The sequence below is a fragment of the Ursus maritimus genome, unplaced genomic scaffold (assembly GCF_017311325.1).
Source record: "Ursus maritimus isolate PB19 unplaced genomic scaffold, ASM1731132v1 scaffold_3, whole genome shotgun sequence".
NCBI classification, from domain to species: Eukaryota; Metazoa; Chordata; class Mammalia; order Carnivora; family Ursidae; genus Ursus; species Ursus maritimus.
The window spans coordinates 430,530-454,458 of NW_024425563.1; the positions used below are offsets into that span (position 1 = coordinate 430,530).

The 23,929-nt window shown below is 40.9% G+C and overlaps 1 protein-coding gene across 4 annotated transcripts in view; it reads left to right on the forward strand.

The window, feature by feature from the left end:
* ESYT2 (extended synaptotagmin 2) overlaps positions 1-23,929 on the forward strand; it is an 80,994-nt gene that overhangs the window by 51,415 nt on the left and 5,650 nt on the right. Inside the window, exons 9-19 of one of the 4 annotated variants that reach the window (XM_040643743.1) lie at positions 946-1,122; positions 2,130-2,212; positions 3,606-3,654; positions 4,750-4,839; positions 5,511-5,606; positions 11,219-11,281; positions 14,475-14,549; positions 15,323-15,409; positions 19,642-19,791; positions 21,013-21,398; positions 22,575-22,673. In XM_040643743.1, coding sequence (XP_040499677.1) covers positions 946-1,122; positions 2,130-2,212; positions 3,606-3,654; positions 4,750-4,839; positions 5,511-5,606; positions 11,219-11,281; positions 14,475-14,549; positions 15,323-15,409; positions 19,642-19,791; positions 21,013-21,398; positions 22,575-22,673 — 1,355 coding nt within the window. The remainder of the gene's footprint in view (positions 1-945; positions 1,123-2,129; positions 2,213-3,605; positions 3,655-4,749; positions 4,840-5,510; positions 5,607-11,218; positions 11,282-14,474; positions 14,550-15,322; positions 15,410-19,641; positions 19,792-21,012; positions 21,399-22,574; positions 22,674-23,929) is intronic. The other 3 variants (XM_040643745.1, XM_040643744.1, XM_040643746.1) reach the window with 3 other exon arrangements.

A 23,929-nucleotide genomic window follows, 5' to 3' on the forward strand; every position in this document is an offset into this window, starting at 1 on the left:
GACTGTTACCCAGTGATCTTAAAAGGGTTTGTAGAGAATGCTGCCCCATGCTAACTTACCAGCATTGTTTGCCTTGAAAGAAGTGTGAATGAACATTTTTTTATTTTACCAATTTAACAGTATTTTAGGAAAAGAAAACTGTGTTTAAAGTCTATGAGTAGTACGTATTTCAAAGTTTCAGTTTCCTATCTACAAAATAAATTTAATGACGGTATAGTTGACCCTCGAACAACATGGATTGAGCCGCCAACCCCCCGTGCAATAGAAAACCTGCATCTAACTTTTGATTCGCCCAGAACTTAAGTACTAATAGCCTTGTGTTGACCAGATGCCATACCAATGACATAAACCATTAACACGTATTTTATATGTTATATACTGTATTCTGTGTATTCTTACAATAAGGTAAGCTAGAGAAAAAATGTTACTAAGAAAATTAGAAGGAAGAGAAAATACATTTACAATACTGTTCTGTATGGAAAAAATCCGTATATAAGTGAATCCATGCAGTTCAAACCCATTTTGTGTCAAGGTCAGTTCTGTTTCATAGGATTGTTCAAAAAATTGAAGTAATGAGTGCCTGTCAAGGGCTTAGTGACATGTCTGAGACATCCTGTATTGGTGGTTCTCAGTTACTGTCGTACTAACAGAGGACTGTTTGGTGACTCACGAGACCAAGTCAGGCTCCTGAGGCTCCTGGAGCACACTTTCTGTAGGGCCTCACACCTCACTCTCCTCCCTGGTCTGGTCTCCCGACTAAAAGTAGTGATACTCAGACACTGTCATCCTGCCCTGTTTAGTTTTCCCTCCTCACTGCCGCCAGACAGCCCATGTTTCCTTTCTTTTTTGCTGCGCAAGAAGAGGGTCTTCGTGTTGACCACACAGCCGCTGTTCCACGTGTGTCAGAGGAACCAGTGAACAGTCCATGATGCTCCTTCTTTTCAGGGTGTTCTAAGGATACATTTTATTGAAGCTCAGGATCTTCAGGGGAAAGATACTTACCTTAAGGGACTCGTCAAGGGAAAGTCAGACCCCTATGGAATTATTCGAGTGGGCAACCAGATCTTCCAAAGCAAGGTCATCAAAGAGAATCTCAGTCCAAAATGGAATGAGGTATACGAGGTAAGATTTGTCCAGTGGCGTCAGTTGGCTTCTCCCCAACTTCTGATTCCACGCCTGTTCCACAGGAGTGTGGTTGGTTTAGAGGGTCATTTAAATCACTTTTCTTTAATTTCCCATCTTTAAAAGTATTGTACCTTCTGTCCCTACCTCACAGCATTCTTGTAAAGCCAACACATAAACAACACATAAATTTTAACTTTAATTACATTAAACTATCACAATAATTGACAATGATTTCTGTGGTTGCTAATGTATGTAACATTTACAAACATGAGATTAATTATGTACTGTTTTGTAAATTCTTATTTAATAAGTCTAGAATCTCTGTGTCAGTAAACATAGATGGATCTGATTTATACTTGCTATTCACTGAATAGATTCCATCATTTCTTTACCCAAAGAGATACTGGCTATTCATTTCAGCATTAGAACCACTGCTATTACCCGTGTCATGTGCATGTATTTTTCTTCCCTTGACCAAGTTCTCTCCAGGTAAGCTCCTCAGAGTGGAATTGCTGCATCATCGATTATGCTTTTTTGAAAGGAATGATACAGTTGTGCAAAATTGTTCATCAGAACAGTGGTGCGGCCTGTGCTCCACCAGCTTCCCATCCTCCCAACCCAGTCTGTCGCCACATTGCTTAATCTCTGCTTGGTGGTAAATGGATCACTTGTCGGTGCCCCAAGAACAGCACATGAACAGAGCCGCTTCAGGACTAGAGAGATGTCCCAAGCCCTGCCAGTTTGTGGGTGCTGTCTTGTGCCTTCATTTTGGAGCAGTGGAACTTGACCCAGTGAGACGACTCCCAGACAACTGCAAACACAGTAGACTGTTACTGTGTGGGCAGATGGTTTGGAAGGGTCTCCCATGGGTTGACAATGACACAGCGTAAGTGCTTTCCGACCACTTACCGCGGGAGACGACGACAGGGTGCTGTTTACTACAATCATATTCAGCAGCTGCTGACATTAATAACACTGTAAGATAACTCTTCTTGTTTTTTCAGGCTTTAGTCTATGAACATCCTGGACAGGAATTAGAGATTGAGCTCTTTGATGAAGACCCAGACAAGGATGACTTCCTAGGAAGGTAAACCCTCAGGGAAGGAGAGCATAGGGTGCTCTTTCTTCTCAGTAGTGACACTTAGAACTAATGCAGCTTCAAAAAATAGGCTATTTATGCGTTACCTGTATTTTTAAGTGGATCTTAGACATAACGTTTCACCTTAGACTCCTTAAAGCATACTTTATTCCTATAAAGTTTCACGTTTAAGTACAAGAAGGAAAAACTGTAGATCTGTGTTTGTCCCAGCAGTCACTGGCCACATGTAGCTATTTAAGTTAATCGGTTAAAACTAAACAAAATTTTAAATTCACTTTGCTGGTTGTACTTGCCCCCATTTTAAGTGCTCGTAAGCCGCGGGTGGAGTGTGGCCCCAGATGCCAGAGCAGCTGGTCGCTTTGACGCTGTGCAGGCTTCACTCTAGATTGATTGAGTTATTTAGGGAGCAGGGGGGATAGTAATTTCCATTGTGCCTACACTTTGGATAAATAAATATTGTCTTATTTACTTAAATTGAACAACCAGTACAGCTGAAAAACATGAGCTTTTAAAAAATACATCTAACCCCAACCTTCATTATTTAACTGAATCTCTTGTGACAGAAAAGATACAGGGATAGATGACGTTGGACACATTTGGCCTCGTCAAGAATGGCCTGTGTATTATGCTGTGACTTTAGAAATCATTCATGTGATGGTTTAACAAGGAGTGACCGAAAGGTTGTAAGCAGGGCAGTGATAGATCAGATTTGCATTGTAGTAACCACTGTGTGGCTCAGAGTAGCAGGGACTGAGACTGGGGACTATGGTGGTAGACCAGGAGAAAGCTCTGAGGGTCTCACCTGGTGTAGGCGCAGGAGGAGGGGCAGCTGCAAGAGAAAATAGGAGTGCAGTCGTCCCAAGCTCGTCATCCCTGGCTTCTGCAGGAGGAAGTTCCATGCTTTGCAGTAGAGCAGGACTTTTAGGGGAAATGGAAGGGGCTCTCCGGTAGCTGAACCAGAAGCATCTGTGGGGACGCTCCAGAGCTGTGGAGCAAGGATGGGAAGGGGGCTTGGATGACTGAGCTGTAGTGACGGACAGCAGTGCTGAAGGAGAACATGTCAGACAAGAGGGCTTGAATATTTTTGAACATTTTCGTCACATTGTAAATAGCTACATTGTGGGGGAAACCACATTTTTTACAACTCTGATCCCGACTTTGCCTGTCCTGACCTCCCAGAGACTCACCCCTGGTTTTTTTTCCTTACTTCATAGTTTTGGGATAAGCCTGAGGAAGCTTCTGGAAGAAGTCTGTTTCTTGATAAACTGTAGCGTTTTGATGTATTTCTGGAGTACTTTTTCTTAGACGAATGTTTAAGGTTATTTCAGTTGTAAGAAGTGTGTTTCTATGTTCTAAAGTTGTTGTGTTGTTATTTCTATAGTCTTATGATTGATCTTATTGAAGTCGAAAAGGAGCGCCTTTTAGATGAAGTAAGTTTTCTTTGAGTATTATTCTATCTCATGAGCATTGACAGACCTGCTGCTCCCCTACACAATGTTCCGAGAACTTTGGCCTTTTGATAATAGCCAAGTGAATAGAACTAAGTTTAACAGCCCAGTCAGATACTGTGTATTGAGTGCCCAACACATGCTAGAAATTCATAAGCTACAAGCACAAACTGTTTCAGGTAGGCATGTGCTCTCCTTTGGGAGTCAGGGCAGAGGCCTCTGAGAAGCTCCCTAAAAGTGGGCTTTTTAAAGATAGCTGGAGTTGATAACAGAGCTAGCACAGTGCGGTTGATGAGAAATTGTCACGTGAAAACTGCCTATAAGTGCAGTGGGAATTGACAGCAAGCACACACTACTTCAAGGAGGATATTGCCATCAGAATAAAAAATATTAAAAAAAGGAAAATTTTGAGGTGGCTTCTAAAAGATGGGTATAATTGTGATAATAGGGCATAATTAACCAAATAAGTGTTGAGATTCACTGCTTTTAAGTAACACATTTTCCCTCTTATGCAGTCCTCGGGGCCGTCTCTTAACACCGAGTGTTTGGGGATTATCTCCGATGAATTGTTTTGTGGTTTTTAAGCTGAAACACTTGTATACTATTTCATTAAGTAGTACATAGTGGTGAATAAAGACAAACATGTTAACTTCTTTGATAATGAAATTCAGCATTTGGGATCAATGTTACATGATCTTCTGGCTCATGACTTCTGTTAAAGTCCATACATAGAAGCCTGACAGTACTGAACAGTACTAGAAGACATTTGAATCCTTGTGTGTAAGAGATGAAAATGGTATCGACTCCACAGTGGTTGTGTTCATGTAAGTGAAGCGCTCAGCACGTCCCCTGGACAGCAGGCAGTGCTGGGCAAGTTCCAGCCCACTGCTCTTGTCATCCTCTGGGGCCATCGGCTCATTCAGAGCGCAAAGCGAAATATGGTAGGACTTGGTCCTTCAGCATTAATCAGGAACTGTTGGTCCCTCACAGTGAGCAGCTTGTGACATTTGTGGAAACTGCTTGACTGGAAAGGTTGGCTCAGGAGAACCTTTGTGAACGTTCACCTTCTCTCTTCAGTGGTTTGCTCTGGACGAGGTTCCCAGAGGAAAGCTGCACTTGAAACTGGAGTGGCTCACGTTAATGCCAAATGCTTCAAACCTCGACAAGGTGCTGTGAAGTGTTTCCCATGACAACCACCACCCCTCACAGCTGAGATTAATGTCTTTAGGTTGTGTTGCTACTTGGCTTAGAAAAATAACAGCAATAATTTTGATTATTATGCTGAAAGTCACTGCAGTCACATCAGGGGTAAATTAAAGATAATTTGTTTTGTTTTGTTTTGTTTTTAAGAAAGATTTACAGGTCATTCTGCCTGGTTTATGAAATCTTCATATTTTGTACTTGATATAGAATGGAGGTTTGGAGAGCCACAGATCACCTCTGCTTTATTTAATTGAGTCATATAGATTCTTGTCATTAAAATATATTTATTTTTTTAATATTTTATTTATTTGACAGAGAGACAGCCAGCGAGAGAGGGAACACAAGCAGGGGGAGTGGGTGAGGGAGAAGCAGGCTCCCAGTGGAGGAGCCTGATGTGGGGCTCGATCCCAGGACCCTGGGATCACGCCCTGAGCCAAAGGCAGATGCTTAACGACTGAGCCACCCAGGCGCCCCTTAAAATATATTTATTGTGTTCGTTCTCTCTGTGTTGCACGTAGTGGGTGGTTTATTTCCCCACCCTTCTTCTTTTCTTGAGCATTACAGACCTAATCAAGTAGAAATAGTCAAGTCTTGTGGAAATACATCTGCTGAGGCTTTTCATCCTTTTTTCATAGGTGCTCACAGACATCAGGGCTGACAAAGACCAAGCCAATGATGGTCTTTCTTCTTCATTGCTGATCTTGTATTTGGATTCAGCAAGGAACCTTCCGGTAGGTAATGCCGTGGGAGCTCCCTTGGGTGCTCCTTTCCTGGTAGCAAATCTTGCTGCATTCAGCCACACTGTGTCACCTGTTACTGTTCCTCTGTCTTCACTTCACTCCCACCAGAGAGAGCCGCAAAGGGGAGGGAGGGATCAGGGTGTATTTGCTTCATGAGTATAATTTTTGTTTATACATCTTATGGATTTATCCAGGATGTTCAGAATTATTTTTATTCTGACATGTTTTATGAAGAAATCTCCATTACATAGGAAAAGAATGTGCCTGGTAGTTAGGGAAGAAAGTATCCTGTAGAAAATCACTAATTATTAAAAATAGAGTTGCCTAAAGATGGAAATTGTCTCTATTTGGCATGGGAATAAAACGAAGCAGCTCTGCCTACAAGCCCAGAGTCCTTCCTGGCTGTAGCGTAGTAGGACGACAGACGGGCTGCCAGGAGAGCGGGGCTGCTGAGTGGAGCCTCTGGTGCTCCCGCCCCAGCTCGTGGTCACACTCGGCTCCTGCAGCCCAGAGCAGGTGATCCTCCTCATTCGCATCAGAACTGTTTTGCTCTTAGAAAAAACTGAAGTACGGCATTTATAGGTAAAGACTGTGACTGTGGGGAAGAAAAATCATGCCGTTTCCATTCACGTGAAACCTGATGTGACCCTCCAGCACCATACTTTAAACCCGCTACTTAGGGTAATGTGATCATTATAGACATATATACTGTTGTGGTCTTTTTTTTTTTTTTTTTAGTGCCAGTTCACTTATTCAAGAGTTGACCATTCTTTATTTCATTTGGTGAAAGAAAGACTACAGATACAGGCCGTTTTCCTCCCAAAATTATAATAAATTCTCATCCATCCAAGTGCATTTGCGTGTAGTCTCCCTGTGTCCTCCCCTTGTTGGCATCTACTTGGTGGAGACAGACAAGGAAGCCGAGTGTTCACTGACCTTCACAGTTTGCATCTGAGTGTCTCATGTTGGACTGTGCCTAGCCTCACCTCACCACAGCTAGACTGTTTCCTATATCCCATTAAATACACACTCTAGTTTCACTTAGTGCCTTTCAGGGTTTTTCAGTTGTGTTTTACTTGTACTTAACTCAAAAGCAAATAATGGTACTTTGTGCATCTCTATGTTTATAAGTTTTTAACAAAATGTAATTGATCTTTTTTTTATACTGGGAAGATATATTTGAACACTGTGTGTAATTATATATATTGTGCTCTTTCTTTCAGTGAAGGTTTCTTGACTGATTTTAACTTCACGAATTCTTACTTTTTCTTAAAGCATTACCTTAACCTTTTGGCCAGTCTTCCAGTTAGAACTCTGTGACTTTTTCTGTTATAATTTCAACTTGGAGAAAGTTGTTTTGTTATTGTTTAACCTTCCTACAGAATTTCTCATACACTAGAACTTTTTTGTTTTTAATCACAGTAATGTTTGTTATAAAGTCTTTTATAATTCCTGAAGGAAGTGAATTTGTTGTATATTTTAGGATACAAAGAATAGTATTAGTAAATTGGCAAAAAAGAATTAGGCCTCTTTCGAACTGTGTATTTTGTCACGTTAAAATGAAATTTAAATAACATCACGTAAGCAAAACAAAAGCAAAAAGTGAATTTATTAATCTATTAAAATGGCACTTTGTGCATGAAGTATGCTCTGGCTGTCAGAGGCAAAGGATCTTTGCAAAACCGCTGCCCTGTTGGGTGTTTATTTTAAATGGGAGCGTTTGCCAACCAGGTCTCCTGCGTTTCTATGGGATGCTTTGACTCTGCCTTTTGCACTCCTATTTATTAGTGCTTCTTGTGCGTTCATTGACCGCAATCCACCATTCTTTGCTTTCTCCTCCTGTTTCCACTTTCCTAAGAGTATCTACGAGGGAAACTTTGGGTGTGGCTACTTAAAAGAGAGGCGAGCGTCGGGACTAGTGTTTTGTGAAAATACTACCTCAGTCTATAGAGCACTATTTGTGAGTTCTCCAGTGTTCTTTCTTCCTTTTGTTTTAATGGAGACTGCTAGAATGTGGGCTGGAACTTCTAATGCCATCTACTCAGTGGTGGAATGGTGTGGCATGCGTTTTTAACTTTCTTGCATGATTTCAGTACTGTGTGTGTGTTTCTTTTGTGCTTGTTTTGTAAAAGTAACACTGCTGTAACCAACTTTGGTGACTACGTCTGATGATGAGATGAACAAACCTGGTGAGTTATGAAGAAGCCTTACGTTCCTAAGCTGCTACTGGCCCGTAAAAAAATAAAGATAAAAATTCTTCTGAGGAAGAAATGAAGCCGTAATGATTAAAACTGATTTTCTTGTGGTTCATCTCAATGTGAGATGTAAATATTGATTTGCAAGCTTCCAAAAAACTTCCTTAAATCTACTTTTTCCTCCTGGTGAAACATGGAAGTGTCAGAACATGGCTTTCCTGAAAGAGCCAGCTGTGCCATAGGGATGGTCAGTGAAGACAGAAGGCCACCTGTTAACCCTGGAACCTTACCTTCGCCCTCACATTTTAACCAGAGCCCCTGAGGGAGAAAAAATATTTCTAACCCTTACTTGGGAAGCTGATTCTGATCTCATTATGTCTGTTTCCTGGGGTTCTTGCTCTGGGGCCTTGATTCCTGGTACTGTTCTTGGTGCTTTTAGCAGGTAGTGATTTTTTTCTTGCTTTAAGGTCAGAGAAGGTCACCAATGGCCTAGTCATTAGTCTAGAAAGTTACTCTTTCTAGATGGATTTAACTCAGTAGCTAGTGAGACCCTTAAAGTTCTGTGGCCTTTGAATCCATTAGTAGTAGTGTTTTGCATTTTTTAAGAGTTTTCATTTCTATTTCCACGTGCATTTTCAGTTTATTCTTATTTTAAAAAAGAAGGGTGGGGCAAAACTTGAAGAACAGGTATTTTGTCCCATTTTAGAGTTGAGGGAAATCAAGACCCTGAAGGGTTTGGCGAGCTGTTGAGAGTCACACAGGTAGGAAATGATAACCATGGTCTCCTCACTCTTTGCTTTTTCCTGTTTAAAGTCATTTTAAAAGTCAAAATGAGGTCACTGGTGCATATTGGCAACCATTCTCTGTCACTTTTTCATGAAATGACTTTGTTTTAGGTGTTTCTTAGTGGTAGGTTGTACTGTAAGCTGCTGTCTGTAGACGACAGCTGCCGCATAAACTATTAGTCTGCAGTAGCTTTCCTAGTTACTTTTTCTCATTCTGTAACTGCTTTTTTTAAGGGAAATATCTCTGACCTTGTGTCAGGATTTTTTAATTGCTTTATAATATTTAGCTAAGACATTGCTAGGTTATCAAAACTAGCTTTCCTTCCGCATTATCAAAATCACATACTACTAGGGCTTAATGATTCGAATATAGGCATCAACAAAATGTTTTACAAAATAAGTCTGAACGGATTTGATTGCCTTTTTTCTTTTTTAAACCCATTGGTTTTCAGTGTGAAGTTAAATCATTGCTTTCTCAGTTTTGCCCCAAAGGCCTGAGAGCGTTGGTATTTCTAATAAAGGCCAGGCACAATGGACTCTTAGCTTCTACCTACTCAGAATACTTAATTTCCAACCCTGTACATGCATTACCACCAGTGAGGCCATCTGCAAACCCTTAGCAGGCCAGGACTTTTTCTTGTACTGGAAACAGCCTCTTGACAATGTAGACTGTCAGTACTTTGCCCTCCTTTCGGTCAGATTTCGGGCTGAATTTGAAACTGGAATGCTGAGGGTGTTCTCTGGCTCCCAGTGGCTAGTTTTACAACCTGCGACTTACACAGCAGCATACATTTGCTGAGCACCTTCCAAGGGCTCTACCTGTATGCCTCATTTAGTCTCAGGCCCCCATAATCACTTTTCAGATAAGGAAACTGAGACAACACATAGACCGTGGGGACTGGGGTTAGAGACCCAAGATCACAGCTAGTCAGTAGCAGAGCTGGAATTTGAACTAAGCTGTCTACTCCATCCTAGTTTAAAGTGAATTTGTTATCACTTCAAGTTTGTAAGTTCATGGAGTTTATCTGAGATGACTGTTCATACCATCGCCTACTTTATACATAAAAATGCTAGCTCTGTAATGTGAAGACCGTTGGGTTTGATGATGCTAGGTGCCATCTCACTTTTAAAAAGTACAGGTGGCATTACTTAAAAGTCTTTAAAAACAAATTGGGGGCACCCGGCTGGCTCAGTTGGGAGCGCATGCAAGTCTTGATCTCGGGTTGTAAGTTAAAGTTCCATGCTGGGTATAGAGACTACTTAAAGGTAAAAATCTTTAAAAAGTACAGGTAGCTTTACTGCTTCCAGTGACGGTGAAGAGCCCAAGGGTGGAAGGTGCAGTCACATCCAGGGCTCACAGTGGGCTCCTACTCGTGAACTGCTGTGATCTGGCCTGTCTCTCCTTCAAGCCTGTGCAGCTTCCCACAGTCTCACAGTGCTCCTCTAGCACCCTGACCCACACCATGGCCTCTCTCCTTGTTTTGCTTTCACTGATGCATGTTAGGATAATATGTACACTTAGCCTCGATCACATCTATCCAAAGTGAGCTTCAGAGAAGGGTCTTAGGACACCTGAGGATTGTCAGTCCTCACACCTCGGGGTAGTGGTTCCCAGCCTCACCTGTCCAGGCTCCTGCTAGAGGCCAATCTGGTGGGTCCCATAGTTTTAAAGCTCCACAGGCCACCTCAGTGATCTGGCCTTCATATCACATTAATTCCTTTTGGCCAGATGTTTTTATCTTCTCATCTGGCCTAACCTGCCATGGCCACAGGAGGCAGGGAAGCTAGTTGTCCATCTTTCTTCATTATGAAATCATCTGTTTAATGAAAACATAGTAAAAACCAGTTTGTCATATGAAAATAATTACAACTAACATGATAAAATCTTTAATCTTAAATGTTAGTCCTTGAAGGAGCTTGTAAAACAACTCAGTCTTGCCCTCTTGAAGGCAAGAAAGTAATGGATTTTTTAAAAAGTGAATAAAAGTAGAACATAAAACCCATAATAATAGAACTTTAAAGCCAGGACAGACTTTTGAAATGATGTGATCAGCTTCTGCATTTGATGCTCGGGAGAAAATGGGAGTGAAGTGGAGAAGGCCCACTCCTGCTGTGGTTTTGCGCGGAGAGGGTAAATTTCAGAAGGAAGTAAAGTAACATCTGCTAGGCTAGGATACGATCTGACTTGAGAGCAATTTGAGCATGTACAGCACATTTGTTTGTAGTTTTTCCTGTAGTGTATTTATGGTTGATATTTTAGGGGTTTATTCAAGTAAAGGATAGGAAATAGAATCCTTTCTTAAAGTGTCACTCCTGGGTTTTTCAAATCCCAAAGACAAGAGGGCTGGGAGTATAAAAAGAACAATAATCCTAAAGGAACATAGTAATCATAGAAGAAATGTGTTTTGATATTTATAAAGGCTTATTCTAAGATAAAATCTTGGGTGTAAAGAATTGTATGTGCTAAAAATGAGTTTTACTGGTTTTTTGTGTCATTCTTGTTGGTGGTTTTCATTTAAAGATTTTTTTGTTCTCATAAATTTTCGTGTCATTAACCTTACATAAACTCCTCGTTGCATGTTTTATTAACCCTTGGTATATTCATTTTCTTCTGACTTGAAAGAGTAACCCATTAGAATTTAACCCTGATGTCTTGAAGAAGTCTGCAGTTCAGAAAGCTTTAAAGGTAAACTAATAGCTTCCCTTTGAAAAGTTAATTGAAACATATTGAAAGAGATGATGCTTTTTAACTCTCATGGGTCTATTGACAAATTGCCTGCCTACTAATGTAGTAATTAGTTGTCTAGTTAGAGAAATCCTTTTTTGTTACCTGAGAATTAGTAGTTAGAAGAATTTGTCAACTTTGAAGATAAATTTTATAAAGTACCAGTATGATAAATTAGACTTCTCGCCTCTTGGCCTTAGGCAGCAGTATCTACGATGGTTTTAAATCATCTGCATTTTAATTGGATTTGAATTTGTGAAAATGGTGAAATAGAAGGTCTATTTAAAAACTTAACCAATTTTTAGATTATGATTTCAAGGTATTCCTTCCTTGTGCACTGTGACTATCCATTTAGAAATCACCTCTTCCAATATGCTAAGTTAGGGCCATTTCTGAGTTGGTGACCTCATGGCTTTTGGTGCTGCTGGGTTTGGGTGACAGATCTTTCGAGAAGCTTTAAATTTCATTAAATGAGGTATATTGAAAACTAAGCTCCACTCCCTAAAACAACATGAACATGTATTTTCTGGCTAAATTGTTAACTTTTCTATGACTTACAGTGTTTTTTTATTTTTTCTCTGATTTCTTGAACATTTTAGTCTTAAATATTTGGGTTGGGGGGTAGATCAAGTGTAATTGTTTTAAGAAAATTCTATCCAAAGGAATCAGGAATGGTTTTTAATCAACTTCATCTAGGAAAATAAGTTCAGTTTTAAAAGTGAGCAAGACAAATAGTTTCTGCTTTCTGACACAGGATTTATTAAGCCCTTACCTACCCTGAGATGAAGTGTGGCCTAGCAGTGAATTACTCCTTTGCAGTACTAGTTAGCACAGCCGTTGAAGTAACTGTTCTCAGAACACTGGAAGGAATGAGATCAACAGTCTCTCCTCACCATTTCTTTGAAATCTGAGGATCATTGACCAGCAAGACATTATGGTTGGGAATGAAGGCTCTAAGTCAGACTGTCTGGGTTTGAACTGCAGCCTGGCCCACTCATCAGTGTGACCTATAGCAAGATTTTTAATCCTCTGTTATTTATAGACTGGAAGTGATATGATATTTTTTGGAGTTATCAAGTAAATAAGATCATGCATGTAAAAGAGCTCAGTGTAGCAATTAATTGTTATGACATCATTTCATTTAAACCTAACAAGGTTTGTTTGGAAATGGTTTTGTGTCCATTTTTCAGACATGAAAACCAAGTTTCAAATAGATGAAATATGTAAGTCTCAGTAATCAATTGCAAACAGCTGAAATTTAATTCAAGACAGTCTAACTTAACTCATATTTTTGGAGTGCCTGGCTGGCTCAGTCAGTAGAGCATGTGACTCTTAATCTCAGGGTCATGAGTTCAAGCCCCACACTGGGCGTGGAGCCTACTTAAAATGTTAAAAAAATAAATGAAAACTCATGTTTTCATTATGCCCATATGTCCGACTTGTGCTCATGCATTTTGAATATAGCAGCATGGTAGAAGACTTAGTGGTTTTACCTTATTTCATGAAGTGTAAAACATCATTCATTTAAAAATACACCACTAATTTATGTACCACTAAGAAAGAAAAAAAAAAAATTCCAGTTAGGGCTTGATAGTGTTTGTTTATTAGAAGAATTTTTAGGCTTAGGATAAATACAGATTTTTATTACATCACACACAACAAAAGGAAAATGGAAGCAAAATAAATCAGTTAAAGCAAGAACAACTGTCTCACAATTGGGACCTGCCTAAAAACCAATTGTAAGTTTCATTCTGTTTTCAAGAGATGTTAGAAAGTTTAAAAAAAAAAAGTGTCTCAGAATTGATAAGATACAGTAACTCTAGGAATGAATGGCTACTTTTTCGGAGATGAAGTGACTTATATTAGCCAAGAAACAGTTTTTGTATCAATGCAGTTGCTGTATCAGAAGCTGCTATAGCTTAAGACAATTTTATTTCCCTAGAATGTAACGGAATCCTGGTCCGTGGCTCTGCCGTTCAAATTCCTCCAGCCAAAAATGGCATCGCAAAGGGAGGACACCACTCCTTGAAGGCCAGACTGTTAACCTGGCCACACCCAAGTACAAGGGAAATTCAGAAATGGAATTTTCTTGTACAGAGGACTTGTGTTCAGCTGGAACTCCGGGCTTCCAGTATTAAAGGAAGGATTTAGGGGAAAAGTTAGTATTCTCTGCCACAGTAGTCTATAGCCTTGGATATTTTTTTAACAATATTTATTTCATTTTGCAGAATTTATTTTCATCAGAAAGATGAACCAGAAAATAAATTGTCACAGTATGTTTGGGCTAGTAATATTTTATTCTGATAAGCATATGAATTTGATGCCTATCTCTGTCATTGCTGCAGTGTTGAGGATTGACTTTGAAATTGTTTAACTAAAAAACACTTTTGTGACCTTCTAATTCCCACTAACACAGATATTTAACTGCATCTTCTTGTGGGGCTAAGTTATAAATAAACCTCATGTCCCATATATGTTGTGTTTTACTACGTTCTATCACCCGTCTGCTAAAGTATGCCTCTTACCATTTTTTTCTTATTCCTGAATTTTTTTCATATTTATATCTGCTTAATTTAATGCAATTCTAGATTGATGTTTATTCTTCCAGTGAGAATTACTTAGGAGCTGGTAAGCAAGATTCGATATCTGATAGCTACATGTTTGCACAGAAGGTACTAAGTTAAAAACATGAAGACGTCTCTGATACTTTGTAGTATCTTTATTATTTCAACCAGGGGACTGTTCTGAATTGTACACTCCTACCTTTGCCCTTCCTCATGCTTTCTGTTTCCATTCGCTGCACATTCATCTTCTTATGCGAGAAAGATAAGTTCTGAAAGCTGGAATTAGCATTAAAGATTTTCGGAAGATTCCATTTTTCCAAAATAACTTGCTTTAAAAATAAAAGACCTTAGCATTTAAAAATCATATGCAAACAGGAATTTTCTTAATTTTTCACACAGTAGATACAATTTTGCTTTGGGATATGCTCAGCAATTATTTTCCAATTAAATTGTTCCCAGATATTCCCTGTAACTGAAGTATCAGAAATAAATAGAAGTGACTATTAATATGAGCCAATAATCTCATTTTTAGTAAGCCCCATTTCAAGATGTATGCTTACTTATTTTGTCTGTTTTTTGTTTTTGGATAGTCAGGGAAGAAAATAAACAGCAATCCAAACCCTCTTGTCCAGATGTCAGTTGGACACAAGGCCCAGGAGAGCAAGGTAAGATTCTGACTAGTTTCCTGTGATGTCACTGTCACAAGTCTTAGATGAGAATGGTCAGCTGGCTGATGGTGTAGGTGTGAGATTGTTGATTTCCATATCTTTCTCTTGTTTTCTCAAATCAACTCATAGATAACTATTTCTTTATAGGGTAACAAATATATTGTTCGTTTTTTTAAAATAACATTAAAAATATAATATGCTTTTTGCTTGATTTCATAGATAAATGACATGCGATAAATTTCTAAGTTTCCTTTGAATGCGCTATAAATATTTTGTTTGAAAGATAACCAACAGTCCTTAAAATTCAACAAACGCAATTCTATTTAAAAATTGAGAGGTCATGGCTGTTGCTATAATGTCTTCTGCTTTCTTAATGTAAGAAAAGCATTTCAGGAATTATTTAAAGTTATAGGCCATTGTTCACTTTTAAATGTTCACAATTTAAGAAGCTTCCTGACTTACCAGCATTATGTAGAGGAAGAGGTAGAACAGAGGCCAGACAGAGCAGATGACGTCTTGTCATTGAGATGGGCACGCAGTTGGGATTTCATAACAGTTCATTTCCCTGACGCACTCTAAAAGCTTTGGACCATTTCCGTCTGTGAACACTTTTCACAAGTAATATATAGTAGCACTGCTCAGTAAATAAATGACTTGGAACTTAATTAAAGTCATCCTAAGCTTCCAAACACAGTAAATGAATAAACACAGTGTTGGTGGCGTTTTCCACAGAAAATGTCAGAGAGCTGATATTTGGTTCTTTCTTTCAGATTCGGTACAAAACCAATGAGCCTGTGTGGGAGGAAAACTTCACCTTCTTCATTCACAATCCCAAGCGCCAGGACCTCGAAGTAGAGGTATTTTATTTGAATTTCTTAATAGAACCGTAGAAATAGAGCCAACGTACAAATTGCTGCACGGATTTAAAGAGTACAGTTTATGGGACCCATCATCATAATCAATACATCTTCGTCAGACTTATCCCTAAGTAATTCATACTTTTCGATATGTAATTTTTTTTCAATTTTCAACTTTTGATGCTTGTTTCTAGTATCTAGAAATGCAACTGACTTTTGTATATTGATATTGTACTTGGTTATTGTCAGCTTTTTGTGGATACTTTAGGATTGCTTTCTATGTGGCAGTCATGTTTTCTCTAATAATGTCACTTCTACTTCCGTGTTTCCAGTCTGGGTACCTTTCACTCCCTTTTCTTGCCTTGTTCCCCTGCTGTGGCCCTCCCACCTCTGGAGTGAGGAGACATCTTCGCCTCCTTCCCGGTCTTAAGGGGAGAGCCTCAGAGTTTCATCATTAAGTCTGTTGTTTTCGGAAGTTTCCTTCTACTCCAGCTACTAACTAGTTTGCTCAGTGTTTTTTTCATGAATGGATGTTGAATTTTCTCAAAGCCTTTTCTGCAGTTATTGAGATGATTATATGGTTTTTCCTTTTATGTTTGTAAATATGGTAAAACATATTGTTGATTTTCAATATTAAACCTTGCAAACCTTTATTTGGGGATAAACTCCACTTGGTCATGATGTAATATCCTTTTTATGTATTCAGTTTAACTTGCTAAAATTTTGTGATGAATTTTTGTATCTTAGTCATGAAAGATACTAATCTGTAAGTTTGTTTTCTTGTAATGCTAGTTTTTGTATCAGGGTAATGCAGTCCTCATAGAATGAGTTGGGGAGTGTTCTCTCCTGGGCATTTTTCTAGAAGAGTTTATGTAGAGTTGGGTTTTTTCCTCACAGGCTTGGAGAATTCCACCAGTGAGGCCATCTTGGCCTGTAGTTTTGTAAGAAAGCATTTAAATACAAATTAATTTCCATTAATAGATATAGACCTATTATCTGTTTTTTCTTAATGATTTTTTATATTTATGCCTTTCAAGGAATTCATCCATTTCATCTAAATTGTTGAATTTCTTGGCACAACATTATTCAGAATATCCCTTTACTGTCCTTTTAATGTCCTAGAAAGATGTCCCCTTTCTTGTTTTTGATACTGGTAATTTTCATGTTCCCTCTCTTACCCCTGATCAGTTTGGTAAGAGGTCTATCAGTTTTATTTTCTTAAAGGACCATCATGCATTGTTACTGATGAAAAGTCTGCTGCTGTTAAAGTTTGGAAAATTTTTGGCCAATATTTTCCTCAGATTTTTCCCTGCCTCAAGTGTCTCTTCTGTTGTCAATCCCATCCTGTGTGTTTTTCATCTCAGAAGTAAACACTTGGATCTTTTTCTCTTCCGTGTCTTTCCTGTACCTTCTTGTGTTTACTATGTGAGAGTTTTTGGTGCCTTGTTACTCATTCTGTCGTCTGTATAATTGCTGGATCTGCTTCTACGAATTATTTTCCCTCATTATGGGTCATATATTCCTGCTGCTTTGGTTGCCTAGTCATTTTTCATTGTGAATTTTACATTATTGAGTGCTGGGGGAGGTTTTTATTCCTTTAAATATTTTGGAGCTTTGTTCTCATTTGCAAGTAAGTAACTTGGAAACACTGAGCCTTTCACGGTTTGATTTAAGTTTTGATAGGCAGGCCCAACAGCCTTTAATCTTGGGATCATGTGGCCTCACTCATCTGATGCCCTAGTGTTACGGGATTTCTCATCACTGCTGGAATGGGTACTGTCCGCAGCCCTTTGTGCTCTGGGAATTGTCCCCTGCTCCTCTTGGGGACATCTTTCCTGGCCTCAGGTAGTTTGCTCCCTCCTGTGCTGATTGGCTGAAGATGAGGGGTCTTCAGAGGCCTCTAGCTCTCTCTGGAACCTCCTGCTTCCTGATTTCTTCACCCTGTGTCCTCAACTCAGGGCAGCCACTCACATCTCTCTGGGGTCCTTATGCCAGAACCATGGCCTGGACACCGTCCGGGCAGGGAATACTTGTCAGGCTCACCTCAGTTGGTTTCCATACTCTCAGGGCACTCCTGTGTCCAGTGTCTCATGTGGTCCAGCCCAGACCCCATCGTCCCATACATTTTGTCTGGTTCTTAAGCTAACGTGGGATGATAAATTTAGGTCTGGCTACTCCATCATGGCCAGAAGTGAAGTCCTCCACATGTTTGAACATACATAATATATATAAGTTATATTCTCGGGAGGAGTCCGAGGTTCTTGAATGTACACCTGTTACTCTCAGTGGTCGTATATTCTGCCCTCCTCTCACATTAGCTCAGCTCCAAGGAAAGTGCCAGGTGGGTCACACAGCTCATGTGCTCATTTCCGTTGCCGGCATACTGAACATGCTAGTCTAAACAATCCTAGTTCTCCCCCCTTTTTTTCTGGTTATGACTTATTTCCCAGCGTGCAATCTTTGAGAAGCTTAACGGCCTCCATTTTCTGTTTGTGTGTACAACTCTGACTTCGTTCCTCAGCCCCTTCAGATCGTGAGGACTGAGAGGGGATGTCCTGCCATGGTGTGGTCATAGCTCCTTGACTGTCGGTCGTGCCCAACCTGTTTCATTATTCTGTGTTTGCTGTTTTATATTTCTGCATTCTGTTTTATACAAAATGTACATGTTTAGCTAATTGTTGTATTTTGTATTTTTCTAGCTAATTTTTTCTTCATAAATCACACTATTTTTCAAATAATCTATAATTACAGAATCTTTAATTTTTTTTTTTTTTTTTAAGATTTTATTTATGCGAGGGACTCCTGGGTGGCTCAGTCAGTTAAGCGTCTTGCCTTCAGCTCAGGTCATGATCTCGGGGTCCTGGGATCAAGCCTCATGGCTGGCTCCCTGCTCAGCAGGGAGTCTGCTTGTTCTCTGCCCCACCCCCTGCTTGTGCGTGCTCACTCGCTCTCTCTGTCTCTCTCTCTCAAAAAATAAATCTTTTTAAAAATGCTTTTGTGATTACAGTTTAAGGAGAAATAAGCAATCAGGCTTTTAAGTGTTCATATTTAGTTAGCGTCTTTGACCACTTACTTTCAAATAGTCTGTGAAATCTCTAATGTTCTTACTGTATTCAGTTAAACTATTTTGTGTTACTGGGACACCTGGATGGTTCAGTCGGTAGAGCATGCAATTCTTGATCTCAGGATCATGCATTCAAGCCCCACATTGTGTGTGGGGCCTACTTTTAAAAAATAATATATTTCTTAAAAAAACAAAAAACTATTTTGTATTACAACGGTCTAACAGGAATAGTACCTGTTAGAGAAGTAATGCTGAAGGGTATAATTCAGGAGACAGAAATTGCCATACATTTAAAGTGGATGCTACGAATTTTCAAAACAACCAGGTAGATTTTGAATAGGGAATGCTTAAAAGGTACTTAGAAGGGGCGCCTGGATGGCTCAGTTGGTTAAGCGTCTGCCTTTGGTTCAGGTCATGATTCCAAGGTCCTAGGATTGAGCCCCATGTCAGCCTCCCTGCTCAGCGGGGAGTCTGCTTCTCCCTCTCCCCCTGCTGCTCCCCCTACTTGTGCTCCCTCTCTCTGTCAAATAAATAAATGAAATTAAAAAAAAAAATAAGGCATTTAGAAATGTTTTTCTCCATAAACAAGTATCACCAGTAGAAACTTAATAAGACACATCACCGTGAATGTGTATTGTCACCATTTTCACAGAATTTAAGGTATTTCGGGGCGCCTGGTTGGCTCAGTTATTAAGCGTCTGCCTTCGGTTCAGGTCATGATCCCAGCGTTCTGGAATTGAGCCCCACGTCAGGCTCCGTGCTCAGCGGGAGGCCTGCTTCTCCCTCTCACACTCCCCCTGCTTGTGTTCCCTTTCTTACTGCCTCTTTCTCTGTCAAATAAATAAAATCTTTAAAAAAAAGAATTTAAGACATTTCTTCCTAATCTTCAGATTTGTGTGGACTGCTCCCTCTTAACTCATGGTTCTAATTACATTTGCATTTTACAATTACATTACAACTCATTACAACTATGTGATGAGGAGGTGACAGGCACATGGGGCTTGGACACAGTGTAACCTCACTCATCACAGCATTCTGAGGGTGTCAGTCATTTATGAGAACCCTACCTAGAGATGGTGGAAGTGTTTTTTTAAAGACTGGATTTTGGACATTTATATGGTTTGTCTTTGCCTTCAGAGCTAAGTGTGTTCTGTTGTGTATCCCTCAGGTGAAAGATGAACAGCATCAGTGTTCTCTGGGCCATCTGAAGATCCCTCTCAGTCAGCTGCTTACCAGCGATGACATGACCATGAACCAGCGATTCCAACTCAGTAATTCAGGTCCCAACAGCACTCTGAAGATGAAGATCGCCCTCAGGGTACTGTAGTCTTCTGCAGCAGGTGCAGGAGTGGACGGGGTAATGGGCAACACTGCTGACGCTTGTGGGCACTGCTCCAGAGTGTGGCAGAGGGCACGGGGCACTCGTCTGGGGAGCGAGGAAGCCACTGCTGATGGATTCCAGGTGCCCAAGGGAGAGATAATTGAGGCTTGGACTCAGACATCTGCCCAAGTTGGCGTTCCAGATTGCTTGAGCAGGCCAAGTTAAATTTTCAAAGGCCATTCAGGAGAGAAAATTTAATAAAATTCTACAAGATGATAGAAATTACAAACAAAAAATTTTTGTCTGAAGTAGACAGTGATTCTTGTGAGTGCCTAAGGAAATGTTCAAAATTAATAAAGTTGGCAAACAGATGAAAAATGCTAAAACTCACTAATTTTTAAAATGGAAATTAAAAGGAACCCACTTTTTAAAAAATTGAAGCACACTTAGTCTCTGGAGCATGCAGTGTACATGGTCTCTTTGCACTTGGTCCCAACTCTGGGGATCAGCACAGTTTCTCCAGAAAGGCCTACAGTGTCTCCAGGCCATAAACGAAAAAGCCCATGAGCCAAGAATCCTTTTTCTGCAAATCTGACTTTCAGTAAGAAGGCAGAATGCAGAGAGATCATGAACATGAAGATATTTTCTGCAGCCTTATTTTATAAACACGGGAAGAGGTGACACTGTCACTAACCCCAGGGTGCAGGGTTTGTGGGGTACAGGCTCTGCTCGGTGGAGTATTGCACACCTGGACACAACAGATGAAAGCCAGCAAAGCAAAGGGTCCACATGCTCACGCAAGCTGAGGAGCGTGAGGCCTGCTCCTGCATTGAGGCTGTGTGTGTGGTGGCCCCCTGGGGAGGGTGTCCTTGCCTCTCATCCTTTCTTGGGGGCTCTCGGCTCAGAGTCGCCCAGCAGTGACATCACCCCACAACTGTGCAGGAATGTGTGCAAATGGAAGAGGCTGAAGAGAAACGCAGAAGTGACATTTACATCACGGAAGTGATACTTTAATTCGTTAGACTTTCCTTTTCCTAAACTGACTGTAATATGGTGTTACTTTAATAATAGAGTAGCTGAACATACAGACTAGATTGTTTACACTGTTTTGTGCCAACTTTTAAAGAAACATTTGGAAGTGAATCTATCTGAAGCCATTCAGGTATCCGGCTGTTCTAGTGTCACTGATTTTAATTTCATGTTTACTTCCACCTGTAGGTACTCCACCTCGAAAAGCAAGAAAGGTCTCCAGACCACCAACACTCAGCTCAAGTAAAGCGACCCTCTGTTTCTAAAGAAGGGAGGAAAATCTCTGTCAGATCTCAGATGTCTGCATCGCCAGGCTCTGGTGATAGCAGCACAGCCCCATGCACGCCCGTCATTGGGAGCGGCGATAAGCCTGGTGGGGAAGAGAGAGCCCAGCCTGTGGAGGCCAGCCCCCAGGGACCACGAGACCTGGGCAGAAGCTCCTCCAGCCTCCAGGCTGTTGCCACCTGCTCCCCGAGCCATGTCTCCGTCAAGGAGCCCACCCCAAGCATAGCCTCAGACATATCACTGCCCATTGCCACCCAGGAGCTTCGGCAGAGACTGCGGCAGCTGGAGAAGTAACTAGACGTCCCCTTTGTTCTTGTCAAATCAGAACACATCTTTCATGCTGCAGAGAGGGGATATCATCTTAAGTTAGTTAAAAGAACTTAAGGTGGCTTTGGCCGTTTACTCATTGAGTCTTTGACTTTGAAAATAAATCTGCCATTTTCTAGGGCCTAATGTTTGGCTCATTTAAAGATCAGGAAGCAGTGGGTAACGGGTTCCGTGACTAGGAAAGGGTCTGAAGCCACGGTGTGCCTGTCCTCAGACCAGAAAGGCGGGTTCTAGAGCTGAGGTGCGCTCTTAGCACAATAGTTGTGTCTGCTATAAGAACAGGTCCTGTGTGCTCAGTGTTATGACCACTGGCCATTGTTGTCGAGTGTTTGGATTCATAGATGTGCCCCTGGGTTCTTGAGAGAAGGAGGAAAACAGCTTACAGTTATCGCAAGCTTCAGATGTTAGCCTTTTCCTCTCAGAGGAAGGAGTAAGCTTGCCCTTTGAAGCTGTTCTTCCTGTCTGCTGTTCTCAGAGGTGTGTTGAGGAATCAGAAGTGGAGGCAGAGATGAGATGAGTGCTCCTGGGGGTAGAGGAAGGGTGCAGCTCTGTGACCCACACCCAGCATACTTTTCTCCTTCGTGCTTCCTCACGTCCGCTATTTTGGGAAAAAAAAAAAGAAGAAACCAGTCCCTTCCTCTCTTGCTCTAAAAGGAAATAGAATTTTAAATAAGAAAGTACTTTTTCACAGGAGCCAAATTTGGGGAGTAGCTGGACTGGTCTTGGGGGACGTTGCACTGGAGCAGCTGTTGGTGGTCTTGGGAGTCTGTGCTTCAAGCCTGTCAGAGCGAGCCAAGGGGTAGTGTTGTGTCAGACAGGCTGCCAGTAAAAGCAAGCCAATGTGTGTGGGGCTTTGAGAAAGCATGTGTAGGTTAGGGTAGTGACAGAATTGATGTTTGCAATTAGGAGACCTCCGAGTCTCATTTTTACCATGGACCCTAACTGAAAAAGCTGTCAGTTCTGAATGATTAAGTTATGTTGAAACCTTATTTGAAATGTGAGTTCAGCTGGTTGATTAAGAGTCCAGAGTTCAAATTTTGTTCAAGTCCATGGGTAATGAATTTGGTTCCTTCTTGTACCAGTGACGCACAGCCCTTCAGTTCTGAGGAGAGCTGTAACTTCCTGCTTTGCTTCCCCAGTGGGACAACGCTGGGGCAGTCGCCCCTGGGGCAGATCCAGCTGACCATCCGGCATAGCTCACAGAGAAACAAGCTCGTGGTGGTCGTGCACTCCTGCAGGTGAGGTGGGCACCCTGGGGCCCCAGGGTAGCCATTACATGGGGAGCAAAACACTGAGTTGTAGCCTCACCAAACATCTTTGAAGAACAAAGTCATGAGATTGTACCATAATCCTAGTATTCAGTGTTGTATTCTTGCTTTGTTCTCGACATTGTTTCGTAAGTATCTTCTCTTCATAGCCGTTTTGGTGGCTTTGTAGTACACTCTTGAGCTGCCATCCTGGATGTTTAGATTGTCCGTATTACATGTAGCGTAGTAAAGAACATATCTTTCTTTTCTTGAAGTGTCTTCTTGGGATTAAATTTCCAGGAGCAAAGTTATATCAATTCAGAGAATCCAAAGAAGTTTATGGGATTGTGATAGGTATTATCAATAGTCTTTCAAGACCATTTCTGGAGCATACTGTTTGATATTGGCACCCAAGGGTACAGGTGTGCCTTTCCCACCCCCCCATCGGGAACAGTTTATTGTCAGTGTACTAATTTAGTAAGTGTAACATGAGATGACAGTGTTGCTTTAATTTGTATTTGATTAGTGATGATAGTATGCAGCCAGCTAATTATTTCCCTTTTAGGTAACTTGTCCATCTCAGTAGAAGTTATGATATAAACGTATGACATAAATATTTGAATCTTTTAAAAGACTGTTAGAAACATAGGAAGCTAAAATTAGTGACATTTAGAAATATTATAGAAGTGTAGGGTTCAGTTTCATACCTGTTTATTGAGCGCTCTGTGGATTCTCGCTGTGAGATGATTACTGTCACACAGGACTCTCCCCAAGTAATCCCCGAACTAGGTTTTCAGGTTGATCAGCACGTGCATAATTTGAAGTAGGTGCATGTAGTTAAATGCCAGACTGTGCTTGGCTCTCTTCTCCCGGGGGAAGAGCCGCAGGGCTGCACAGAGGGGTGAAAGGTTCATCAACGAAGGGCAGAGAGTGGAGTGAGCAGCCTGAGCTGGCGCCGAGGAGGGCGGGGGGCCTCGCTGGGGTCTCCCGGAGGGCTGCTTCCCTTGGCTGTAGGGCCGACCACACTTCCTCACTGGGAAAAGACAGACAGTGTAAGTACTGTGGAAAGATACACCAGCAGTTGCCATTTTCAAAGCAGAACAAGGTATCAGAATGTCCCCCAAATACTGGGCTCAAGAAATGGAGGCAGAAGTCATCTCCACCAACAAGTGAGCACGGGATGAAGACAGAAGCACACTTTGCTCCTTTGTGCTTCTCAGTGGTTCAGATAAATGGGAAATCAGAAT